General features: G+C 32.8%; 1 protein-coding gene and 1 long non-coding RNA gene across 2 annotated transcripts; one reads left to right on the top strand and one right to left on the bottom strand.

The window, feature by feature from the left end:
• The first annotated feature begins 3,621 nt into the window (after positions 1-3,621).
• Positions 3,622-6,959, top strand: LOC127704319 (uncharacterized). The gene is made up of 3 exons (XR_007983223.1): positions 3,622-3,762; positions 5,056-5,667; positions 6,466-6,959. It is a non-coding gene; the product is annotated as an uncharacterized LOC127704319 (long non-coding RNA).
• Positions 6,960-8,283: 1,324 nt separating this feature from the next.
• LOC127704298 (uncharacterized) lies at positions 8,284-22,415 on the bottom strand. Its single transcript, XM_052208307.1, has 8 exons — positions 21,883-22,415; positions 21,385-21,454; positions 16,358-16,529; positions 13,526-13,626; positions 12,285-12,407; positions 11,359-11,524; positions 9,469-9,569; positions 8,284-9,150 (listed from the first exon to the last, which is right to left on the bottom strand). Exons 1-8 carry the CDS (start codon positions 21,883-21,885, stop codon positions 9,023-9,025), a joined length of 864 nt encoding a protein of 287 aa, XP_052064267.1. The 5' UTR covers positions 21,886-22,415; the 3' UTR covers positions 8,284-9,022.
• Positions 22,416-22,650: the final 235 nt, after the last annotated feature.

Below are 22,650 nucleotides of genomic sequence, written 5' to 3'. Positions count from 1 at the left end.
AAAAATTACTAGTGTGAAACCATTCAAACGAGAAAACCAACGGTCTAATCTATATAAAAAACGAGAAACGAGAAACACTTATGAACCACGTCAACAAACGACAACTACTGAACATCCGATTCCTGACTTAGGACAGGTGCAAACAAATGCAGCGGGTTTAAACGTTTTAATGGTACCAAACCTTCACCCTTTTTCTGAAACAATAGTGTAACATCACAACATAGAAAGACACACTATAAAATGGCTGATTTGCTTACAAAGCGAAAGAAGAGCGTCATATTAGAAACCGCATTAGAACACGATGAGATAGGAATACTTGAAATACATTTTAAATGATTACAAAAATTTAGATAACCATATCACATATTTTGATTGGTAGTACATGTACTACACATCCAGTCTATATGTTGATTATCGGGTATATTTCCAAAGAGTAAAAAGAAGTCATTATTGATTAACTGGACAATTACTTTTTTTACAGAAAGCTTTAGCTAGGTAGAAACATGTTTACACTATTCAAATGTATGGACATCGACAATCTGAGAATACATATTTAAGAATGCACAGGCCCATCCTTCTGATGAATATTGAACCCCCTCCCCTTAATTGACAGAAGAATCAGAGCATATGAACTTTGTGGAAAGGTACAAAATTAGATAACTGGCACACACAATTAGATCGATATCTATAAAAAAATTCAAGACTTCAAAATTCTGTGTTTTATACGCCCGTTTACTGGACGTATTATATTATACCGTTGTCATTATGTCTCTCCGTCCATCCGTTCGTCGTCAACACTTTGGACAATACCTCAAAAAAACGGCTTTCACCAATTTTCATGAAACTTTGGTGACTTGTTATTATCTATTGATGTAAGCTCCCTTTCAATTTTTATGAATTTTAGATTTTACGTTTCCGAGTTACGGGATTTTATTCATAAATAAATGGGGGATTTTCCAGTTTTCTGACTATAACTCAAAAATGCTTTGATTAATTTTCATGAAACTTTGGTGAATTGTTTATATCTATTGACGTAAGCTTCCTTTCGTTCGATTTTTATAAAAAATTTAGATTTTATGTTTCCGAGTATGGGGATTTTATTCATAAAAAATGGGGGATTTTCCAGTTTTCTGACTAAAACTCAAAAATGCTTTGAGTAATTTTCATGAATCTTTGGTGCATTGTTTATATATATTGACATAAGTTGACTTTCGATTTAAAAAAAATCCTGATTTTACGTTTTGGAGTATTAGGACTTTGTTCATAATAAAGGGGGAATTTTCCATTTTCGGCCAAAAACTCAAAAACGCTGGGAGCAATTTTCCTGAAACTTTGGTGACTTATTTATATCTATTGAAATAAACTAACTTTTGTTTTTGTTTTTTTAAATAAATTTCTGATATGACATTGCGGAGTTATGGAACTATATTCTTTGAAAAATCGTTGAAAACTGTTCATTTTTCACACTTTGGAGGGTTATAGAATTTTATTCGTTCAAAAATCGGAGCCACAATCTTAGTTCAATTTGAGGTCTTAATAGTGCCAAATTATTCATGATTTGTGTCAATGGGCATCACTGTGTGTGCATGTCTTTTTTTCTTTTTCTTTTGGAAAAGAGGGGAGGGGTCTATTTGAGCATTGCTCACAGTATTTCTAATTGATCATATAAATTCATTTAAAGCTTAAAGACGAGCTTAAAGGCCGACGGTCGTATCATGCGATCATGGTGCAGCTCTTTATCAATAGTGTCTCATTGATATTAACATGAAATCCCCGTTTTCATATGTTTAAAAGTGACCACGATTGTGAAAGATAGATACATGTATAACGTTGAAATAAAGATGTGGTAGTGTATACTGAAAAAGGTTAAAGAGTCTCTGGGTACATCATGTGAATGTATATATTGTTTGTACGCGATATAACTAAACATGGAGTACCCAAACAACTTCACATTGATACGTAACTAATAAACATGCCTGCTGATAACGGACATCTTCATCAGATCACTTGTACTGACAGGGACAATGAATAAATTCGTGATTTTAATTATTACATCTTTTGTTTCAAGGTATGTTAAATATAGTTAACTATAATAACTGTTATTAATTGTTCTCAATTAAAGAGCCTGATTGCATTGTAATTTATTGGAGCGATTGGTTTAGAAAAAATTTAAAGTTTATAGGATTTGCCGTTAGTATGAGATAATTCAACGCGTTGAATTCGAATCAAAGTACAAAAAAATACATCAAAAAGGAAAGGAAATTAAAATAACCTCAAATGCATAAACGGTAATAAAATACAAATTTGCGCATTAGGCAAATACGCTAATGACCATCATATTAGCTCATGTTATCAGAAACTTCTAAATAATTTTGATCACGCATTCCTTTATCACCCTTTATGCGTCTTACCGTCAAAATGTTCCATGAATGCCACCAAGGAATTGTGGTTGTTATTCAATCCAGTAGTAACTTAGGATTGGATTTAAAAGGGGGATATTGTTTGTGTTCCATATACCAGTTGCAGTATCGTCTATCCTTTACCATGAAAACTGTTTGTTTTTATTTGAAAAAAATGATGAGATTTTAAAAGCGCAATCAAAATCCAAAAGATTAAACAAAAAAACAAAAAAACAGACGACACTGTATAGTAAAAACAAAAAACCAACCCTGCACGTGCTCCACTTATGACACCGTCATGTTACTACCGTTAACAATAGTCTTTTAACACACCATACGAACACGGACTGGTAAATTTTTCTTGTCTAACCCGAAGACAACCAAGTTTATAAACTTTTGCTTCATGTAGATTCTCTGACCCTAAAACGTGACCAAATGTGACAGTATGTCACTATTCTGAAATTAAACATCTTTAATACAGTTGTCTTGAAGATAAAATGCATTCATACATTTTTTTAAAATTTTAGTATCACATGTTTATCATGTGACTGTGACTATCAACACAGAGACACTTATTGTGGACCAGTACCAACCTGTCCTACGACTAGCACTCTCGTTCTGGATCCATGTGGATGTTGCCAAATTTGTTCCAAGGTTTATACATTATTTTAGTTAATGCATTAACAAAGCATTTTTATAGAATGTATTAAATTATCTTAACCAAAGTGCTTCTGACTGTCTTACATGTAAATGTTAGTAATCTCGCGGTCTGGTATAACACAAATGTCCTCAGTTGTTCAGGTACTTAATTCAGCTTCTATTGTCAAGTTTTATTTTGATAGTGGTCAATTGGGTTACTTTCAGTCTTACAGCGTTATTGTCACATAATGTTGTGTTGTCATTCATAGGTGAAGAAACGGGCGTTTAAGCTCCTTTCCAAAATCCTGAGCCGAAAATTTCAAAAGTTAGTAATAAATCTCAGTATACTCCTTAATAGCCAATAGAATTTCACACTTAGCACACAAAAGTACCTTCCGCCACCATTGTGGCAATATTCGGAATTTTTAGCTATGTGAGTACGCAGCAATCTCAGTATTTGACTAGAAGGCCTTTCCGTTTTTATATATAAGTTTGTGAAGTATTGATTCTTGATAATCAATTCCATGAAAATTATGAACTGTGAGATTAAGAGTTCAGCACTTATTTTAGATTGAGGGAGAGGAATGTGGTGGACCTTGGCAGATATATGGAAAATGTACCTTTGGACTAAGTTGCCAGGCCTCAGTTCCCACTGATTATTTAGGTGCAGGTGGCAACTTCGGAAATCACCACGAACCAAAAGGAGTATGCAGAAAACCAGGCGGTATATTCATACGGTCTTATTATATTTCATAATGTATTATTTTTAACTGTTGCCCAGTCTTTTGTTTTCTATGTAGTGTTTTAAATACCGTCACGGGTTGTTTGTCTTTTCGTCGTTTTTTCCTTTTTTGCCATTGTGTTGTCGGTATCCCTTCAACCTTTGAACTTATGATTTTTTTTAAAATTAATGTTTAAATCATACTCAGCCTTAAAGTCTATGAAGTCGATCTACATGCTTCTCCAGTCATCAACTTATTCAATTAGGGGATATAGGCCTTATGTAACTGCAAAATTTTTCTCTCGTTTATTTTTTCTTATATTTTTACGATTGAAAGGGCAGGCGGACATCATCTGCCAAAGTCTTGTTGAAATTCACCGTTGCATTTTATATCTAAAGTATAATATTGAAAATGACCAGTTTTGTGGTACCTATAAAATGGTCTGAAACCCTAGTAGATATATATTATTTTTTGTTTTTTCTCATATTCTCAATAGGAATATCCATAACTGTCAGAATACGTAGTAGAAACGTAGTTTAATATAAGTCTGAAATATCATGGTAATTATGTATGATAGCCTGGATGTTAATTAATGGTTTAAAATTATTTGAGCAATTCGAAAATTCTTGGACTCACAGATTACTAATTCAATATTTGAAACTATACCAGAAAAAAATATCGTTCAATTCCTGCAAAAATATTGCTGAAACAATTTTTGTGTATTAACTTTGAAAATCTCATACTTTAATGGAATTTCACCGTTTGAAATTAACACAATGTTACGGACTTTTGGTAAAAATTTATATTTTTTCTTTGAAACCTACGACAGTCTCTCTTTGCATTATCTTTTTGTGCCTTAGTGGGAATTGTGTGGTCCCAATAATAAATGTAGACAAGTTTAAGGAAAATTATTAAAATATTCAGTATGGGACGATTACGTTAGAACTGAACGCGCGTCTGGTGTTGTGAAATTGTAAGCGAAGAATCTTTGATAACCTTTTTTAACACTGAAACGTGATTGAACATATTTGTATTTACCGAAACATCAGAACACAAATAAAAATTAACCAATGTTAAAATTGATCAAAAGCACTGTTTATGCCTAAAATAAAAAGTGAACATTTTAGATCGATAAATATAACATCAGTGAATAACAAAAAGAAGACCAAAATATTTTAATAAAAAAAGTTTTGTACATAACATGATTATATTCATAAAACAGATATACAATGCGTTTTATATTTCATAAGAAATCTATTCTTATTTATTAAATCATATGATGATATCTTGAACAGAAGTTTTGCAAGGAAGTCGGCCATGTTTTGTTGCTCTCAAGAAGTACCAAACTGAAATACATCTCAGAGGCAAACGACAAGCGAAGAGAGCGGTTACAAACGGACAGTCATTGACCACTTTAAAACAAATGATCTTGGTACATGCAACGAAACCAACCCATAATAACACAACGCCTTTACTGATCTCCCTTGCCAAAACAACGGCGAATAAATCCAGCAATGGTGGATCCTCACCAAATTCCACAACATTAATGACATTTTTATCACAAATTACAACAGATTCACCATTGAATATAACAACTGCATCATTAAAAATGACACAAAATGACACTATTACTACACCACAATCTGGAACTTCAGATCAAATTACCGATGATCAATCAACAGTTACTACCTCGTATACTTCAACTGAACCAATCACTACAGGAGACACTTCTTTCACCAGTGAATCGTCATCCGAGACCACAACCTTTACTGCGGTATCAACAACAGACACCGATTTTACAAGTGAGGCATTAACCACGACGCCTGATACATCTACAGAGGTATTAACGACGCCGACAGTCCCGACGACAACTCCGTGTCCAATCAAGCCAAGGTGTACACCAGAAGGTAAATTAATACTTTATCCTTACTGCAATTTTCTTCTAAATAGTTAAGGTTTTTGTGTTGTTTTGTACTGTATATGGTTTTTGTATACTCAAGATTATTCAGGATCGATCAATGAGTTTTTTAAATTGAGGTTGTCTTGTGTTTGCTTAATTTTTTTGTGATTTTTCAATGTCTGTATTGTTTCTATTTGTCACAATTTTTCTAATCTCTGTCTTGAAAACTATTCAAATTTTTATTCCAAACGTTCACATTTTTCAATTATTTAGAGTATAATCATGGACTATAGCTTACCGGATTTTAACATGAGCAACATGATGGTGTCATAAATGGAACAGAAACTGAGTTCACTTTCTGTATTTGTTTAGGGGGTGTTAGTGGGGTTCGTGTTGCTCAATCTTACCTTTCTGTGTACGGTTTTGTTGATAGTTTTTATTCTATTTATAATACATGGCAGGGTCTTTCTTCGTCCAATGATGTGAAACTAACCCTTGGTATCCTGTCCCCTTTTATTGTAATGAAGAGTCAAATAGAAAAAGAGAAGTACCACATAGATGGTCTCTGTGCAGTCTATGTTTTGTACGCACGTTAACAGTCTTTACTTTCAGACGTCATAAAAAAGCATCGAGTAAGAAGGAAAAAAAAATAACAATCTCGCCCCTACCCTGCTAACGACTCGCGGTCAGAAGAATTTCTTCCCGTCGACAAGCTTGATATTCGATTTCACTTCTGAATGTTTTTGTATTACAATTCTTATATCTATAACATTTTAATATAAACATTGTAATTTTTGTGTTTCAGGTTGGTTTGCTCCTACACAATGTGACCCTTGCGTTGGGGAATGTTGGTGTGTTTATTATTCAAATGGGCAAGAGGTTCCAAACACACGAAAACAAGGACGAGTGAGGTGCACCTAGTCGCTCCCTAGCTTTTTAGATTTAAACAATGAAATGCTATATCAATCATTACTAGGACTGTGGTACTTGATATGAATAACATGGCCCGAGAACAGTTATTTCGTAGTGCATTTCTTTTAGACAATAAATTCAAACTAAAAAAATCGCACCTGCTCTATCTCAAAAAGATTTTTACAGTGTAGTGTACTACTATTGGGACAAGTAATATCAAAATTATAGAAAAGTCTAACAGCTCTAACTCAAAATATTGACAATTCTATGTTAAGGGGGTCTAAAATTCAGTTTGACAGCTTCAGACATACTAGTTTTTTACCTTTTTTAACTGGACCAAATCACTACTTAACATAAAGATTTAGCACCCAAATTTTTTAAACATGTAATTTTATCCCCTTACTTAATATTTCATGTATAAAATATAAAGAAATAAATTTGGAAAGTGTATGAAAAAAATTTTCAAGTTATACACTGTCCACACTAGGGACCTTCAAAATAACTGCTCACTTAAAAAACTTAATTTCCGTGACTTTTCTATCAGAAGAACTCTTCCAGGCATGACATCTTATAGCAGATGGCTATCTTATTAGTACTACTTAAAATGAGAAAATTACAATGGCAAAATCGATACTATCTTTTCACAATGTAGTCCCCCTTTCTTCACTCTAAATTTCCATGTGCTCGTTAAGGGCGCATTACATTTGCGCGCATTTGGGGATTAAAGTTTTATACGTTTGCGCGAAGCTTTTAATTACATTTGCGCGCATTCATTTTACAGATAACACAGGTAAAATAAAGATAATTCATTATGAATTCTAAAAAAAATACAGCTTAAGACATACATGCAACTTAATTGCGTCAAGGTACATACGTGGAGTTTAGTTTTTCAGAAACGAATCAGGGGAAAATCATTAGTGTACAATAGATTTACTGTCAGTATCGACAGAACACTTAAGTCGGGGATATTGCATGGCGATGCACCATAAATAATTGCAAGAAATTATATTCAGCACATCCATGTATTTTTGTGAACGTTCCGACATGTAAAATCAGTACTTTTAATCTTTAGATTAAGTTTTACATTTTCATCTGTATATGTGTCCAGGACTAAGTGTTTGTGCACAATAAATACGGTCTTATCCTGCTCGAAAATAATAGTTAAATAAATGAATAAGTATAATCGACCTGTATTTACCGGAGTTTCTCTGTAAAAGAATGCGCGCAAATGTAATCAAAAGCTGCGCGCAAACGTTATGATTTTTGCCCGCAAATGTAATGGTAATGTGCGCAAATGTAATGCACTGCTCGTTAAAGGGCAAGAAGAATGTAAATATCATTCGTCCAGCAGCATGCAAAAGATTGTTGTTGACACTAATCTCAGAGCTATGTGACATTCAGTCAAACCTGTCTTTACAGACATTCTGTTTAGCAAATTATTGTCAGAAGCCAGTGCATATGTCCCAATCTTGATTCTTACGTATAAATTCAACCTCTGTATGAGAGAAACCTGATTATAAAGGTCATATATTGTCTTCCCACTGGTACCCTTTTAAAAAGTTTTGACTGTGTATGCAATCAAACAATCAGAACAGCTTGTTCGTTTCTCTTAAAGGGACATGATTAGTAAATTCTGCATCCTACGAACATGAAAACTAATCAGCGGAACTGAATCATAGTTGATACATATAGGGAGAAAACATGAACAAAATAATGTTATCATAGGTTAATCAATTATGTATTATACAGTCAATTATCAAAACGCATTTTTACTACCCTCTATTTAAAAAAATCCAGCAAAACTTTGAAACATTTCAGTTTTTAAATGGTAGTATATAAAGTATCTTCAAGAATATGCAATAACATAAAACATCAAAACCTGCTTTATTAAATTTGTTTCCGAAAGTAATTTATTAAGGAAAACTAAATGACATTCGATTCCGTTTTTCAAATAATTAAAAGAAATCAATCGTAATACTTTAAAAATTGCTTATTCTTCTTTTCATCATGTAGTTGTTATAAATAGAGCTTAATGGTAGTGTAAAATTGAGAATGGAAACGGGGAATGTGTCAAAGAGACAACAACCCGATCAAAGAGCACAAAACAGCCCAAGGCACCAATGGGTCTTCAATACAGCGAGAAAATAACGCACCCGGGGGCGGGCTTCAGCTGCCCCCTAAACAATAATGTATACTAGTTCAGCGAAAATTGACGTCACACTAAACTCCGAAACATAAAAGAACCAAAATTAAAAAAAAAGTATACAAGACTAACAAAGGCCCGAGGTTAGCCAAAGACATGACTTTATAAGTAATGAAATTTTCAAGATAAATAGACACAAATATAAATAAAACACCAAAACAATTAGTCAGTAATAACAGAAACTACATCATTATGAATTTATGAATATACAGATATTCAGAATAAAACAGTTTTACACTTTTCAACATCATGCTTTAGGAAGAGTGTAAAGAAACTCCGAACGAGCAGGACTGTCTATCCAATCACAATCTTCGTGCATGTGAAATGGTTTGCCACGTGGTATTGTCATAATCATCCCCATTTCTGTACTTCCACCTACAATTTTACAAAATACAATAAAAAATCTGAGCTAAAAATATTAGCGTACATGGTCTTCGTATGAGCTTTTGATTTTGTCATTTGATAAGGGACTTTCCGTCTTTGAATTTTCAAGTTCGGTATTTTTGTTATTTTACTTGTTCCTTTCTTACTTTCTTAAAGCGTTATATCTAATATAGTGTTTGCTCTTGGTCTAAAGAAAAAATACGTTATTCATAGCAATATTTTAAAATGCTTGTGGGTTTCTATGGTGATATGTTTTCGTTTTTGTGTGCTCGTTGGAGTAACTTATTATGTGTTCTATCTTATACTTACTATTCATCCGGGCGATTTCAAAATCATAGAAAGGATCGTTACGTAATGATTTAATACGAAGGCACAATATTCCATCCTGACCTGATGTTATGGTAATAGCTCTGAAATGATTTAAGCCAACGATATCATGTTGAAATGAATTGATCCAATCACAATAAATTATAAAACACACCCGGAAGATTCGACATATACTGACTGACTAAAAACGCAACACTCATTTTGTTGCTTTTTTTTCCACATCATGATTGATTCTCATACAACTACTTTTAATGCTTACCATACTTCTTTCTCGTAAGAAAAAATCAACATCTGACTTACCTGTGGTTATTGAACATACCGGATATTTGAATTTCTTAAAGCGAAATATGGAACCCATAAAAATTTGTTTCAGTTTGTTTTGCTTCGTGAAACAGTTCTTTCAATCCTTGGCCACACTAATATCAGTTAAAAAATGTTGCATATCCATATTTCCAAGACTGAGGAATAAAAAACTGAATCAGCCCATAAGAATACTGCAAACAGGAAAACGTGAACGTGCTGCAACCACACAGTTTTACTTCAGAAACTCGTCTTACTGTCCTTCCGACAACGATACAGGTAGACGGGATTTGTTACTGACCATCAATGACCAGATCAACATGTAGTGACAATGCAACGTCAATAGAATTTAAATACGCAACGTCATTTGCGAGACATGTTTACGGTCGCAACGTCAACTGCATATCAAATTGCCGAATGCCATTGCGCACAGATTCATGCCATAAACGTTTCCCATAAACTGAACTGCCAAAGAATCGACTGAAGAAAAACATTTAAAGCCCTGAAGTTTCCACCGCATAATTGCCAAAACCCATTGTAATGGGTGGAACAAACGCATATTCAGAAGGTGTAAAACAGAACCCAAAACATGTGGAACAGAATTGGTTGATCTTTCTGACAATCATTTTGGCGTTTGTTATAGGCAGTCATTGCTTTTGACGATGCCACATTCATTCAAAAATTTAAAAAGAATAATCTAGTGTTGCGTTTCTAAAGTCGGTCAGTATACTAGTAGTACAAATATTTTTTCAGAGCAAATGACAAGAAATCGTGTACATACTTTTATTCGCGATAAAATAATATTAGACAAACATAACATTATAGTATCTATACGAATTTAATTGTACTTTTAATGTAAATTATTAAGTCAGGGATTTCGTTACCACAAATTGCTTAAAACCTTTACTAAATTCTTCCATAGATACAAAGATTTGGTTTGCCAGTTTGGCTGTACTTGTAGAAAAAATTTATTTCAAACGGAATAGCACACCCTAATTTTTACGGGAATGTTTAGATACGATCCGGGTAAACTTGTCAATTATTCTAAAAGGTTTCTAATTCAACACTGTAAAAAGATCTTTAAATATTGTTTTTTTTAATACAAATATTGATTTTGTTGTCAGTTAATTGAAATCAAACTAAATATTATTTTTATATAATACATTATGTACATGCATGGCTCTACAATCTGTCGATACCTGTATATTGGCATTGCACAAGGTCATGTTTTTCTCTGTCTGTTAATGAGATATTTATACTAAATCCATTGGATGTTGGATGTGTACTGATTAATATTTTAGTCTAAGATGCAGTATTTTTTTTTGTTAGTTGTTATTGGCTTTGAACTAGCTTCATTTGAACTTTGGTGGATAGTTGTCTCATTGGCAATCATACCATACTCCTTTTTTACAATTAACGGTTTACGACAGTGGTAGAAATCTAGGTATTGGTTTCAAAAGAGTTTCTCATTTTTTATATGTATACTTCTCATCTTGCTTCTTCGATCATCTATAGTACAAAAGAAAATTATGCGAATGATATGTTTGTATAAATCTTGACGATTGTACTTACCGCAGTTGAAAGATATGTTTATCTCTTTTCTCACATCTGAATAAAACATCTGTCCCATTCATTAATGTCAGAGTGAAATCAGATTTTGTAAAGGACACTCTCCATGCAATCTTAATAGAAGTACTCCAGGAATGACGAAGTACCTTCGGAAACTTACATCCCGGACCTAAACCAAAGAAAAAAAACCGGGGAGTTTGTATTTACAACTTATCACGTGACACGGAGAGATTTAGAGCTTGACATAATGTGTATAGAAATTGTTGAATATCAAAACCAGAAAATCGATAAAATCGTCCTTTGGGTTTGTGTACCGTTGTTTCATTAACGTATACCTAATTAACTTTTTATTCATTATCCAAAAACACTACAAAGGTGTAAATTGTACACGTCAAATTTCAAAAGAAATTCTGAGTGCAGACATTTATCGCGGTCTTCAACAACTGAAATCACTATTTTGAAAGTCTTTTCCTCGTCATCATGACATTTGATATTTACCGAATTCCGTTAGTCACTTTCATGTCATTCGTTTATCGCTTATCACCGACGGTATCTGATCATACGAGCACTGCTGATGTCAATAGTGCAAAAAGAATCGCTCATCCTTCCAAGGCGCTTGAATTGTCTTTACAAATTATGTCCGATCGCCCCCATTAGTATCAAGTATGCATATATTCATGTCATCATGATACAGAAAAAATACATCTTTTGACACTTATATTGTATCTTAAGTAATAATTCATTGTAAGCTCTGAAATATATTACAAGCTATCTGAAATGTGACAAGATAAATAATTAGAAACAGTCCATCTTTTAGAAATAATTTCATAGAAACGCAAAGAAGGATATTGCAAGCGAGAGTTTTGTATACGTAGTTTCGTACTTTTGTTCTTGCATATTAGCCGACACATACTTAAAAATCAACATACTTGTTCGCTGAAGATATGAATAGACAGGCACTGATGAACCAAGACACACATCATTCAATGACATAGGACCAAAATCTCCTCTGTACAATAAAGGTCCCATCAAGCTGTGACCAATAGACGGATCTGATTAAAAGAAAGAAATAACCAATTGTCTTATGAACTCAAACGATTCATGTTTACAGGTATTTGCTATTTTCTGACGTTTTGTATGTTATATTCGAAGAGGTATTGCTTCCCTTTGCTAACTTTTTAATGCAATCAATGTAGTCAAATATTATAACATTCATAAAATCATCTAATTCATTCAATCTTTACTTGTAAAATAAGTGATTGGAACGTTTATTTCGAAGTCAGAGACAGACTTCTCTTTAAAAAATTCATAGTAGAAGTACATCTAATTTTCCGTTACTTACATTAGGACCGCTCACCAAATCACACATGGTTTGGTTACATTCGATCGTATCTACCCTATGGTAACCGGTCCTAAAGTTTGCATAGTCCTAATACTACGAAATTTTCTACGGTTCGCATGATCTATGAATTTATATCCTTTATCGACTGAGTCTCAGCCTGTTTCTTTTAACCACTAGCTGTGGCTTAACACTGGGTATCTATATTTTGTAAATTGGACGAGTGTGTCATATTTGGCACCGTATAGACTGCCAAACTTTCCAAGTCACCCGTTATTTTCTGTGTCTCACCATTATTTAACTCATTTTTCTAACTTATCGTTCACAGAATTCAATACACAGATTTTGAATTGGAAGATATCTATTGGTCTTCATTCCGTATCTATATTCCTGACCAATGAGTGGTGCCATTCGTTTTCATTCTGTATCTATATTCCTGATCAATGAGTGGTGCCAGATGATTTATGTTCTGATATACACATAAAGGTGCATATTATTACAGTTCTTGTTTGATCTAAGTATCTGTGCGGATTTGTTATAAAATCACATTCTGATTACATCAAATTGAATTTTGATATTATCAATATACTCCTTTTTGATATTTTTACGTGTCTATTGTTTTGTTTTACTCCCCTTTCATTAATTTACTTGGTTCAATTATTAAAAGTCGACATATAAGAATTATACAGCAGAAAGTAAGTTTATTGCCGAGCGGATATACATTTAGAAGAATAACCAAAGTATTTTTTTTTCTTTAATATTTTTCGAATTGATGACGTATAAAACATTTTTTTCTTTTAATATATCATTATGCTTAAAATTATGACTTGCCATTTAGCCGAACGAGGCTGTATTCTGCACGTGCATGATATGCGATGTAAGCAAATCCGATACATAAGTAACCATGATAACCGGGCCTATAGTCTCGAATTCTGAAATTGAAAAGAAAATATGTGAATGAGAAGATATTCGTATAGATATGTGAAAACTTCGTGTAAATGATGCTCTCGAATAAAACACATTTTACATGATATCAAAGAAAATCCTGCTAGTACCAGCATTTTGTATTTTATAAACTCTAGATCATTAGTTAACTTTATCAACCTTATGCATCTTAATTATATACAATCTTTGGCTGAACCATTTTTTGTTAATAAATAACCTCGCACATGCAGCGAAACCGGCCAGACAAATGTAAAATGAGTAATTTAGTAATAAAACCTTTCTTGATCATTGAAAATAGACTCGAACCTAATTCCCAAATCATAACTATTTGTTCTATGTTTATTTAGCTCCATTAAATTCTGGTTGTTTTTGTTCTGAATTTGCATGTTTGTGTCTGGATTTATGCTTCATTTGACGTCGCTGTAGTTTTGGTTTTTTTTTAATATTCAAATTTGAAAATGTCTACTTTGATTAATAATTCATATTTTGTGAAAATTTAATTTACACTTGGAACTATGTCCCAGATTTACAAAGAACTTTAACGATAGCAGTAGAACTCTGACATCAGAAATAAAATTCGTTCTTTACATTTAAATTTGAAATTTGATAAAAAATGCTTTCATTGGAAACTCTCTTTACGATTATAAAGTAGCACTGCTGGCAGATTAGCAAAACATTGAGTAACAGAACAAAGGAAGAAACACGTGGTCATGCATAAATCTAGGTAATATAGTAGCAATCCAAAGTACATAACATTCACGTTAATGATGTACTGAACTAGAATTGGGAGTATTCAAAAGTATGTTCTCAAGCATGTTGAAAGGTTTTCCATTTAAAACGCTATTGCTTTTCTAATATATAAGTGATTATAACAAAGTTAGGGTAGAAACTACTTGACAAAAAAGAATTTCAAGTGCTAACTAGTTGCCTGAAAATTAATTACGAAGTGAATCTCCTATTATCCAATGCGTTTCAAGTCTGCACGAAATAATTACATGTAATTTCAATATAATAAAACCTATCCAGATGTTGTAAATTAATTATTTGAACAGGAAACAAAATGGCAAATGTAACAAATGTTATAGTCATTGCAAATTATCTTCTCAAAACTTAAGTCGGCTCTCCCGTGTTCAGGGAGCACCACGCTCTTTGCACGTTAAAGATCCTCCTCAACAAGCTCTTTTTGAGTGGTCCATAAGTGACCGGTTGTTTGGCAAAATTATTTCATACTGGTTTTGGCTTTGATATATTTTCTGTGGTTTATAATTTAACTATATTGTTATTTGGTTTTCATGATCTTACTTTTGCCTAAAATCTGTTAATATTCATACTTTGATGAGTTAAGCCTTTTTTCAATTAATGTTTTATAGTGTGTCCTTTTATGTCGTATTGTTACACCACTGTCTCAGGTTAGGGTGAAGATTGGCGCCAGATAAAACGTTCAAACCCACTGCATTTGTTTGCACCTATCCTAAGTCAGGAACCTGATGTTCAGTGGTTGTCGTTTGTTGATGTGGTTCATAAGTGTTTCTCGTTTCTCGTTTTTTATATAGATTAGACCGTTGGTTTTCCTGTTTGAATGGTTTTACACTAGTCATTTTTGGGGCCCTTTATAGCTTGCTGTTCGGTGTGTGCCAAGGCTCCGTGTTGAAGGCCTTACTTTGACCTATAATGGTTTACTTTTACAATTTGTGACTTGGATGGAGAGTTGTCTCTAGGCACTTATACCACATCTTCTTATATCTATATATCATGTATAAATAGTAACAATGTATTGGTTCAATACACGAAAAAAAAAACAAATAGTAGAGACATTAAACAAAAACAACCACTGAATAACAGGCTCCTGACTTGGGACAGACACATAAAGAATGTGGCGGGTTTAAACATGTTCGGCCTTACCTTGGACAGTAGTGCAACAGCACAACATAAGAACACAATATAAAAAATTGGTTTGATAGGGTTTGACTTGTCAGATAAGTACGACGCACAAATTGTAAAATAAATAATAAAACAAAACACAAAACACAAAACTACACAAATTATCGATCTAAGAGTACTTGTCGTGACTGAAAGCAAGTTCAAAATAAAAAATAATATAAAGGAGATGTACGCGGTATGGTTTGACAACAAGATAACTATCCGACAGAGCTCAATTAAAGCAGATTCCAACATTTATTGGTCGCAAAGTAAACTTCAACTAACAAATAAACCCTGTTTCGAAAGACTACAATATCAATTAGAACGTTCTTCGATGTACACTTCACAAATTTGTTGTCCGAAGTCAATATGAAAATTAAAAACATTCTTCGCCACATGTTAATGCGCAAGTTCCAAATCAGTATCAACTAATTACTTTTGTTCTATAAGGAATGTTGTGTTGATGACACATCTTTGGTAGCCTCTGTAAAATCTATTTTAAACTTGTCTAGACTTTGGTCAATTTTGAGATTGACATTTAGTATTAACCACTTTTATTCTGTTGATGATATAGTTTACCTTCAGATCACCGTTTAGTTGTTGTGATATTCAGTTGACCTTCAGATCACCGTTTAGTTGTTGTGATGTTCAGTTGACCTTCAGATCATCCTTTAGTTGTTGTGTTGTTTAGTTAACCTTCAGATCACCGTTTAGTTGTTGTGTTGTTCAGTTGCTTCTTTAATTTGTACTTAGATTATATCACAATTAAAAAAAAATGGAATGAAAGATATATCATACCTGAGAAGAAAAGTATTTCCTTTGCCTTCAGCACACTTATATCTCAATGTTTCTTTGCCAGGCTCTTTGAACACCACACTCTTTCTTCTGACCCTAAGTATTGTTCTTGGTTGATTGACTAAATACCAACGATCTCTGAGGTAGGGTGATATGGAACAGTTAAACTTGCACTCTAAAACATCAAGATTGGATGCATAGGTTGAAAGTTACAAAAAAAAACGTATGTTAGTGAATTATAATTACAGCAAATTAAGTTATTTTAGAGAGAAAAGGTATTTTATTCTGTGAAGAGTTAGAAATGTTTTACCATCAAGAACGACTGTAACAGGAAATAACTGGAACAATATCAACCAAGAGGAATCAACTTATTACAAATATTCATTCTTTAAACAGTTTTTGCCTCTCTGCGATTTCGGTTGTTTTTTTTTTTTAACTCGGAGCTTTTGTATTTGCATTTACTGATTATATATTTTAAATCAACAAAAATGACAACTGGATTGACACTATAAAACGGTTGTAGTTTGCTTTTGTTAAAAAAAACAAATATTTCGATGGTATAACTGATTTTCTTTATCAAAATCCTTGAGGAAAGTAATTACAAGCAATAATCTTATCATGACAATACCGTCACTACTTTGTGCAATTCTGCGGGAGTAATGAGTTGTTTATCAACATTGCCATTCAGATTAATGTTGTAAACTTTGGAATAGACATGACAGAAATGAATTTTTATTTTCTAAGCATTAACTTGTAAGATGCTATAGTTTTTGCATTCAAAGAAATAATGGAGGATGTGGGGAGAGAGGGTTCCGATAATCTATATCTATATTTAACACCTGCCATAATAATGTAAACCCTCGTCCCCTTTAACTCAGTTATCCTGTACCTTCGAAAATTCGGAAAATCACTTGTTTTTATCTTGAACTTATCGATCGTTGAAGCTGTTTATTATCATACATCTACTGATGGTGAAGTAGAGACAGATACCGAAGATAAAAAAAAACCCTATGTTGTACAACGTTGATTCATTCAATGTCGCCAGCAATTAAATCATTTAAGTTTGAGGGTACATTAACAAAGTAAGACAAAGCAAATAGTTGAGAAATTCAAAACGGACGAACAAATAAATATCCTTAAAGTTTGCAGACTTCAAATAAAAAATAATCTAAAGACGTGTAATTGTCTGTAATGACAAAACATAACTGTAAATGAAAATATCAATGACACACGCACGTCACAATTCAACTGCAAATACATGTCTGTCCTTGCAGTTCCCTATATATATATATATAGTGATCGATTTACTCAACCAGTCATGCGAATTATTCACGACTATTTTGTCATGTACTCGATCACATATATCGCCACTCTCGCTTATCGCCACCCCCGCTTTTCGCAAAAAAAGCCTTACAGGTCCAAAAAAGAATAGTACTTGCATTACTCTTATTTTGGTCATAGATAAAATTGACCATGGAAATGGGGAATGTGTCAAAGAGTCAACAACCCGAGCAAAGAGCAGAAAACAGCCGAAGGCCACCAATGGGTCTTCAACACAGCGAGAAAATCTCGCATCCGGAGGCGGGCTTCAGCTGGGCCCTAAACAAAAATGTGTACTAGTTCAATGAAAATGGACATCACACTAAACTCGAAAACATATAAATAAACTAAAAAACATGTTTAACCCCGCTGCATTTTTGCGCCTGTCCCAAGTCAGGAGCCTCTGGCCTTTGTTAGTCTTGTATCATTTCTAATTTTAGTTTCCTGTGTATAATTTGGAGTTTAGTATGACATCCATTATCACTGAACTAGTATACATATTTGTTTAGGGGCCAGCTGAGGGACGCCTCCGGGTGCGGGAGTTTCTCGCTGCATTGAAGACCCCTTCGGCTGTTGTCTGCTCTATTGTCGGGTTGTTGTCTCTTTGACACATTCCCCATTTCCATTTTCAATTATAAAATTAAATAAAAAAAACATACAAGACTAACAAAGGCCAGAGGCTCCTGACTTGGGACAGGTGCAAAAATGCGGCGGGGTTAAACATGTTTTGTGAGATCTCAACCCTCCCCCTATACCTCTAGCCAATGTAGAATAAACAAACACACAGCAATACGCACAGTAAAACTCACTTTAAAAGCAGTATATCTATTTTAAAAATGTCCTTAATACACGAGCTTTTTAACAAAAGTTTGATTGAGAGTATCTATTATTAAAATTCGGAAAATGATTAAAGCATGTCCACTATATTATGGGTAAACAAAACTTCAACCTCTTATTTATGTCGAAAAATAACATAGTATATTCTGATAGAAACCCATGATCAATTAAAATTTCAAATATGTAGAGAGCTTTATTTTGAAAACCAAAAATAGAATAATTCTTACTAGCACAAAGATTTCAGCATAACCGAATAACTTTGATGAAAAAAGTACTTTATACAACATATGTACCCCATGAAAAATGTATGACAGCTGCCGAAACACTATGAAAGACCGTTACAATGTTGAAACCATTATGTCTTTTTTGAGTCGTTGGAATGCTCTCTCTCTCTCTCTCACAAAAAGCAGTATAAAAAGATTACGACTTCGACGTAATAGAAACAAATACTTCTAAAGTTAATAACCTAAGCTTAATAATACAATTATTTTATTTCAGTTTATTTTTTAGTCTGAAGAAAATGTCAATAACTAGAATAATATGTCTACAGAAACTTGAGACAACTACAAAATAATATGTCGGACGTAGTTAGCTGCCCACCTGCCTTTTACAATATTTAATAAAATAGTTTCACCATTTACGTTTTCACGGTAGATAATTCTGTCTGTCCTTACGTCTATAACACATTTCTGCCGCATGTGTCTCAGCATCTACACATCGGAACTTCTTGATACGTGTTAAAAAGCTAAACTGTTTGGCAAATGTTCAGATATGTCAACTATCTACATAATTTTTGCCACATAGATGCTTGTTTTTAAATTAATGCACTTTATATCGATAAACTATACCATGTTACATTGTTTATAGATCCGTGACAGTCACTATGTATCTATTTATTGTTTGCCAATAAACTCCACCCCGTTGATTATGATAGTTTTACAATCGAGATATTTAAATTTTCATACTTAAAAAAAAAAAAATGAAAATTTAACTATTGAGAGATTGGATAAATATTGAAGTCAACGTGATAATAATACTACCACTATATCTGATATAGTGGAAGTATATGTTTATCTAATGATTTGATGGAATGAATGAGTGCAATGTTCTGAATGCATATGGTTGGATCTTACACGAGACAAATTTACTAACGTGTGGTGTTAAAAAATTTCTAAAACTGATCAGAACCGGTAAAGCATATAGAGTTAGAGAAATAAAGATCCAGACACTAACTTAAATATTGTTATCCTACGAGGCAGCTTATTTTCAAATTTAAACGCGTGGCTTGACGAGATATTTAGATATTTAAAAAGTCGAGAGCAGAGAAAAATCGTAGTGCACGAGATTTGGTGTTGGAATCTGTCTCTCTATAAATAAATTATTGTTTGACAAAATGATGGCAAGCTTTATCTTTCTTTATCAATGACTTGCACAAAGATGCGTCCATTCTTTGTGACATTATCAGGCATGGTCACCTTTTTCGTGACGTGATAATAGCAAAACCAGATGAGAGAAAGTAAATTTTACGTCATTATTGAATTTTGACCAATGTAAACTAAAACCAAACCAACCACTTGTTGGTTATAAAAAAAAATTAATCAACAGTCCAGTGAAAGAAGAAATCGGCTATATTAAGTATTTTTTGTTAGTGCATACTAAAGAAATGTTAATGGTTGATGCATTTTCTCAGCAACTAAAACTTCCTATTTTTCATATCAAGTTTAATAAAATTGGTAAATTAAGCCGTGTGTTAATCTACTTTCTTTTGTCTGCTTCTGCATTGTTTGGCGTATATATTTTTTCTCATTTATAAGCAAGGACAGGGGGTTTGAATTTGTGGGCTCACTCTAAATCTGTTTTTTAAATAAACTAAACGTTTTTGCTTTGATTGTTAAATAGTAAATACTTAAAGTATATGTTAGAGAATGCTGATACCTTTCTCCATGCATAAGTTCGGGCGTTAGCGAGTACGCGTGTATTTATCATGAAGAAAGGAATTTTCATTTTCTTACAAACTTAAAATATCGTAAAGTGCCCAATACTCATTTGACCTTTCTATTTTATTTTTATTTTTAATTGGTTTTAATCAAGAATTGATTTCTTAGAAGCATATGAAATTTGACCGATATCAAGTTACAGTTTCAAAAGTTGTTATACCTAATCAATACAAATTACAGTAACAAATTATTTCAACACTCTATATCAAGTCAATTTATATAAAATTCTATTGTAGTTTTATTCAAGGCTCAGAAATAATAAATGTAATGATTTCTAACAATCGAGAAAATTAATTCAAGTTTCTCACCTCTCGTGGGAAATTATGTTGTTGTGAAAACGCATTTCTTTACTTCCTTAAATACTAGAAGAAAATTGATTAGAAGTCGAGACGTCTCTTTGACAGATTTATTATATACAGAAAGAAAGAACTGCGATCTAGCTACTCTCAGTCTGATAGGCTGAAACAAAACTTAACTCTTTGTACTGAAATTTAATATTTTGATATTTAGACTCTCTCTCTCCTCTCTCCTCTCTCTCCTTCTCCCCTCTCTCTCTCTCTCTTGCTGCTTATGACTGGTTAGGGATTTTACAGATTATCTTAATTATATTAAAAAAAAAAAATTGTCGTACCAGTACAGAAGTATGTATTCAGTGATATTGAATAGGGATTAACCTATTACTTATTGTATACATGTATACAGATGGATTTATCCTGATATATTTTTTTGAAATTGGGACTAACTTATTACTTATTGTTTACATGTATACTGATGGGTATATCCTAATCTATTTTTAAAATTGGGACTAACCTATTACTTATAGTATACATTTATACAGATGGGTATATCCGATCTACTTTTAAAATTGGGACTTACCTATTATTGTAGACAGGTACAGAAGAATGTACATGTATGCTATGATAATGTTACATCTGAACCAGTATACCTGTTAAAACAGAGAATCATGTTGTATACCTTTTGATACATAAAATTAAGGACCCACAGTTCAATTATACAATATACTGACGTCTTTAAGTGTTGGGGGAATGCAAAATTTCAAACACTTCTGCATGTTGCATATATACGTTTTATTAGTGCTTTTTTGTAAAATAAATGAAATTACAAAAAGTTGCTTATATCAATCAAAGTTTTTGATGGTTTTCCATCAAATATGAAATCTTATATGACGAAACATCGCAATAAACTTTCTTTTGAGTATAATGGTAAACTGTGAGGGCTAATTTCTAAAGATTGCTCACTATGTTATGTCGCTTATTCCAGATTTACAAACTTTAAGATAAACATTATTATATTTGACAAATACAAAGTAATCTTTAAAGGATTTCAAATTTTCAGTGAATAATATAGACTTACCATTATTTATAAAAAGTTGTTTATTAATCCTACATTTTATATGTAAACTTCAGGTATCAAGCTTTCAATAAAACATTAGGCGAAATAATCACCATCGAAAAACGATAAATCCTACAACATTCTCTTATTCCATATAGTATAATAGATTTTACGATCTGTTTTATTGTTGAAAATGTAAGCATCTCAATTAGGCAGCCTGTATAAACGGTTCCATGGCTTTTAATTATGCATCAATATTTTTTTTGTTCTATAACAGAAAAAATCGTTGAACGACAGTGAAACAAAAGTGTTTAATTAATTCCAACATTCGCAATGTTAGTTTGAAATGCTAAGTACTTTTCCTAGTGTGTAGGAATACTCGATCTGACTAAATTAACAAGCGTTATTACAGGCATATTCTTTTAGATCTTGTTACTCTTACGTTATTGTCAAAGGTTTCAGTTCTTTTTTACAGAAGTTCTTCATAATCTTTGAGATCAAAGAATCTTATTCTTCAATTAGTTCGCTTCTTCAGAAATCTGTATCTTTTAATGAGATTTACCGCTCGGAATAAATATCTCTGGCATTCTAAGGACTTTATACATCATCTTCATAAACAGCTATTAGGCTTTAATTAATACGGTATGCCCTGGAATCTAATAATTTTCTATATTTTACAGCGATTGAAATGTGATTAACAAGAGTATCTCCTTTTATCAGTTCTTTGTATTTCTTCAGAAACCGTATTGTGACTTGACTGACATTCATATCAGGAAGACAATCGTCTGT

This window comes from Mytilus californianus, unplaced genomic scaffold (assembly GCF_021869535.1).
Source record: "Mytilus californianus isolate M0D057914Y unplaced genomic scaffold, xbMytCali1.0.p SCAF_6, whole genome shotgun sequence".
NCBI lineage: Eukaryota > Metazoa > Mollusca > Bivalvia > Mytilida > Mytilidae > Mytilus > Mytilus californianus.
Note: the sequence above shows the minus strand (reverse complement) of the source record. Positions and strands in the feature narration are given on the sequence as shown.